The following is a 4,083-nucleotide window of genomic DNA, read 5'->3' as shown; positions in this document are numbered from 1 at the left end:
GCCATGGCTGCTGGGAGCCCGGCCCTGGGCCCTGCAGCCCCGCCCACCTTCTCCTGGGCCTTCTTCTTGGACGCCTCGTCCATCCAGCTCAGCTCGCCCAGGGTTTCCACGAACACGGCCCGCACCTTGTCGATGAGCTCTCCGACCTGGGAGCACCCCATGTGCCCGGGTGACCGCCTGGCCCACAGCCCCAGCAGCGGCTGCTCCGGATGGGAGTGGGGTTGGGGCGGGGCTGGCCCTCCTGGGACAGGGTCTCTACAGCTGTGCTCCGTTCTAGGGCACCTAGGGCCTCCCACCCCCGGACACACACGCCAACCGTCCCTGGCAGCCTGCAAGGTCCTTGCCCGGCTGGGGCCCCGGGCCCGGCGGGCGAGGCTTCCCCTGGCCTCCCCTTCTTGGGCATCAGGGTAAACGTGTGCTTCCCCGTCGCCTCCCCGAAAACACCCTCACTGCTGGGGCCACAGCCTCCCCGTGGGAGCTCTGAGTCACAGGGCCAGCGCGTCTTGTGGTCACGCGGGTGCGTCCCTGCACGAGCCCTCGAGCACAGGGAGCCGGCACCCACCGCGTTCTTGCTGCCTCTGGAGAAGGCCTTCTTGACGTAGAGGGAGCCCACGGCGCTCTCCATGTTGCTGTTGACGTAGCTGACGCATTCCCGCCAGCGCACCTCGTTTGTGGTCTTGCCGTACAGCACCTGGTGGTCATTCATCCATCCATTCATTCATTCATGCATTCATTCACTTAGACATTCATTCATGCACTTACTCAGTCATCCATTACTCAGTCATTCACTCACGTATTCATTCTTTCACTTATCCATTCACACAACCATTCATTCACTCACTTATCCATCATTCATTCACTTAGATATTCACTCACTTAACCATTCATTCGCTCACTTATCCATTCATTCATTCACTTAGACATTTATTCATTCACTTACTCAGTCATTCATTTACTCAGTCATTCATTTACTCAGTCATTCGCTCATGTATTCATTCATTCACTTATCCATTCATTCACTTATCCATTCACTAACTTATCCATTCATTCATTCATTCCCTTGTTCTTTCTCTTATTCATTCGCTCATTCATTGACTTATTCAATCATTCATTCACCCACTCATTCATTCACTCACTTATCCATTCATTCATTTAATTAGACATTCATTCATTCACTTAGTCATTCACTCATTTAGTCATTCTTCATTTACCCATTCATTTGCTTAGTCATTCATTCACTCATTCACTCAATCATTCATCCATTCACTTACTCACTGTCATTCATTCACTTATTCATTCACTCACTCACTGTCATTCATTCATTCCAGGGCATTTACCAACATGTACTTCCCCTCCTCAGCTTTAGAGCACCCAGTGGTTGTGGGGGAGACACGGGATAACCTCAGAGACCTACCTTTGAATGCTGGGCATGGGGGTGGGGATGGTCGAGTGTGCCGTTTGCAGGGGGTTCCACCCAGGGAGGGAGTTGGGGGATGGAGGGGCCCTACCCAGCCCCAAGCTCCTCATTCCCTGTGCTTGCCGCCCTGGCCTCCTTGATGGCTGGACCCCATGACCTCAGTGCTCGTGCCCCCCACCCCCTCAGGGGCTGAGTATCATAAGCGAACTGAAGGAATGACGGCTGGGCTCAGGGCTGGGGCCGGAGCCACTGGTGCGGGTCTCACACACCTTGCGGTACTTTGCACGTGCGTCCTTGAACCGTTGGCTCAGGCTGCTAATGCGATCCTGCACCAGGCGCCACACCAGGTAGTTCTGCATGGTCCTGGGGGCGGGGCAGAGGGCGGACAGGCAGGTGAGGGGGGACAGGACAGGTGAGGGGAGACAGGACAGGTGAGGGGGGACAGGACAGGTGAGGGGAGACAGGACAGGTGAGGGGGGACAGGACAGGTGAGGGGAGACAGGACAGGTGAGGGGGGACAGGACAGGTGAGGGGAGACAGGACAGGTGAGGGGGGACAGGACAGGTGAGGGGAGACAGGACAGGTGAGGGGGGACAGGGGGCGGGGCAGAGGGCGGACAGGCAGGTGAGGGGGAGTTTGCATGGTCCTGGGGGTGGGGCAGAGGGCGGACAGGACAGGTAAGTGGCATTTGCTCAGGGAGGGATATTGGTTATGGGTCTTTGGCCGCCAGGGTCTCTCTGGGACAGGGAGCTCAGTGCGGTAGACGGCCTCTGAGGCATCTCATGAGAGATGGAGACGGGCCTGGGACAGGAAGCTCTACCCCCGGCTACAGCCTGTGGGCTCTGGAGGCTTGAGATGCCTCGGGAGGGGTTCAGTCCCTAGCAGGTGGCTCCACTGGCCATTACCATTCACCCCGTGTCCCCCATGCTCAGTCATGGCCCGGGGGGCTCTCTCCTGAGAGGAGCAGCTGCGGGGAGGGGGCAGAGCAGGGCAAAGGTGCAGAGGCTGCCGGGCCCCCCGGCCCCCGGCTGCACCTGTCTGAGAAGACGTCGATGATGCTCTCCAGCTTCTGGAGGTAGGGGATGCCGTAGACCACCACCTCCTCATCGGGCAGCAGCTGGATTTTGACAGAAGTCAGCACTGACTGTATGAAGAGGGTCCAGTTAAATCCCTGGGGAGGGGAGAGAGAGAGGTGGGCACAGCGCCGGGGCGCCCAGGACACCCAGCCCCCACCAGAGAATAGCCAAGAAATAAGAGAGAAGGTGCAGCCCCGCTGGTGTGGCTCAGTGGTTGAGCATTAACCTAGGAACCAGGAGGTCACGGTTCGATTCCTGGTCAGGGCACAGGCAATGGGTTGTGGTCTTGATCCCCAGTGTGGGGTGTGCAAGAGGCAGCTGATCCATGATTCTCTCTCATCATGGCTGTTTCTCTCTCTCCCTCTCCCTTCCTCTCTGAGATTAATAAAGATATAATTAAAAAGAAAAAAAGAGGGAGAGGAGGTGGTGACAGGGCAGGGCCTGGTGGTGACATAACTGCAGAGCTGACAGCCGGGGAGCAGGTGCCAGATTATATCTGAAAACTCAACAGTAATGGGAAGAGTCCTGGGGAAGCACCACGTAGCAACACGACTAAAGGAGCAGGACCTGCACTCAGTGCTGCAGCAGTAACCCCAGTTCACGGTCACTCTGGCACCGGCTGGAGGCCGCCGCCCTTCAACCAGACCAAGGGGTGAGAGAGTCCGCGGGGCTTGGAGGGGAAGAGACCACGCCGTCACTTCTCCCCACGCCGTGGTTTGTGTGCAGAAGCCGTGAACTCTAACGGCACCGACAGGGGGTGGGAACCAATGCCGGGCATCGAGCGGACGCCGTGCCGGAGCCCAGGTTCCGCATAACCAGCCACAGGCGGGCACGTGGCGAGGACACATTTGCAGGTGTGTAAACAGCGGGCCAGGGAGGCGCCTCCTGAGAGGTGTAGCCGGCCTCGGAGCAGAGAGCTCGGCAGCCCCCGAGGGGGTGGAGGGAACGGGAGCACACGGACACGCATGTGGCTCAGGGACCGGAGGCCTCAGCAGGGAAGACGCCCATTTCCCCCAGATCGGCACGTAGAGTCGAAGCAGCCCTGTCAGCCTCTCCCAGGCTGGCGTGTGGGATTGGCAAGCTGACTCTGAGGTTTTAAAAAATTTGTATTTTTATTAATTTCAGAGAGGAAGGGAGAGGGAGAGAGAGAAACATCAATGAAGAGAGAGAATCATTGATCGCCGCCTCCTGCACGCCCCACACTCGGGGTTGAACCCGCAACCCGGGCCTGTGCCCTGACTGGGAATCGAACCATGACTTCCCGGTTCATAGGTCGACGCTCACCCACTGAGCCACAAGGCCGGGCCTGACTCTCAGTTTTGTAAGAAAATGCAAATGACCATAATACTCAAGGGGACCCGGGAGGATGGAGTTGCTCAACTTACTCTGTGGACTATTGAGAATTCTCCTAGAGCTGCAGCAACGGGGCAGTGGGTGCCGGCCCGGGGCAGACAGACAGTGGGACAGAGAGCGTTCACGCACACACACAGGTGCACACACACAGGTGAACACACACAGGTGCACACACACAGGTGCACACACACTCTTGCAGACACACATAGGTGCACACACACACAGGTGCACACACAC

The 4,083-nt window shown here is 57.7% G+C and overlaps 1 protein-coding gene across 1 annotated transcript in view; it reads right to left on the bottom strand.

Moving 5' to 3' along the window:
* The window catches only part of LOC102238816 (membrane metallo-endopeptidase-like 1), a 24,590-nt gene that overhangs the window by 4,028 nt on the left and 16,479 nt on the right, over positions 1–4,083 (bottom strand). Inside the window, exons 8-11 of the mRNA XM_014543616.1 lie at positions 2,452–2,588; positions 1,687–1,780; positions 563–691; positions 48–146 (exon numbers count right to left, since the gene is read on the bottom strand). Coding sequence (XP_014399102.1) covers positions 48–146; positions 563–691; positions 1,687–1,780; positions 2,452–2,588 — 459 coding nt within the window. The remainder of the gene's footprint in view (positions 1–47; positions 147–562; positions 692–1,686; positions 1,781–2,451; positions 2,589–4,083) is intronic.

The sequence above is a fragment of the Myotis brandtii genome, unplaced genomic scaffold (genome assembly GCF_000412655.1).
Source record: "Myotis brandtii unplaced genomic scaffold, ASM41265v1 scaffold1095, whole genome shotgun sequence".
NCBI classification, from domain to species: domain Eukaryota; kingdom Metazoa; phylum Chordata; class Mammalia; order Chiroptera; family Vespertilionidae; genus Myotis; species Myotis brandtii.
This window is presented reverse-complemented; position numbering and strand designations above follow the sequence as displayed.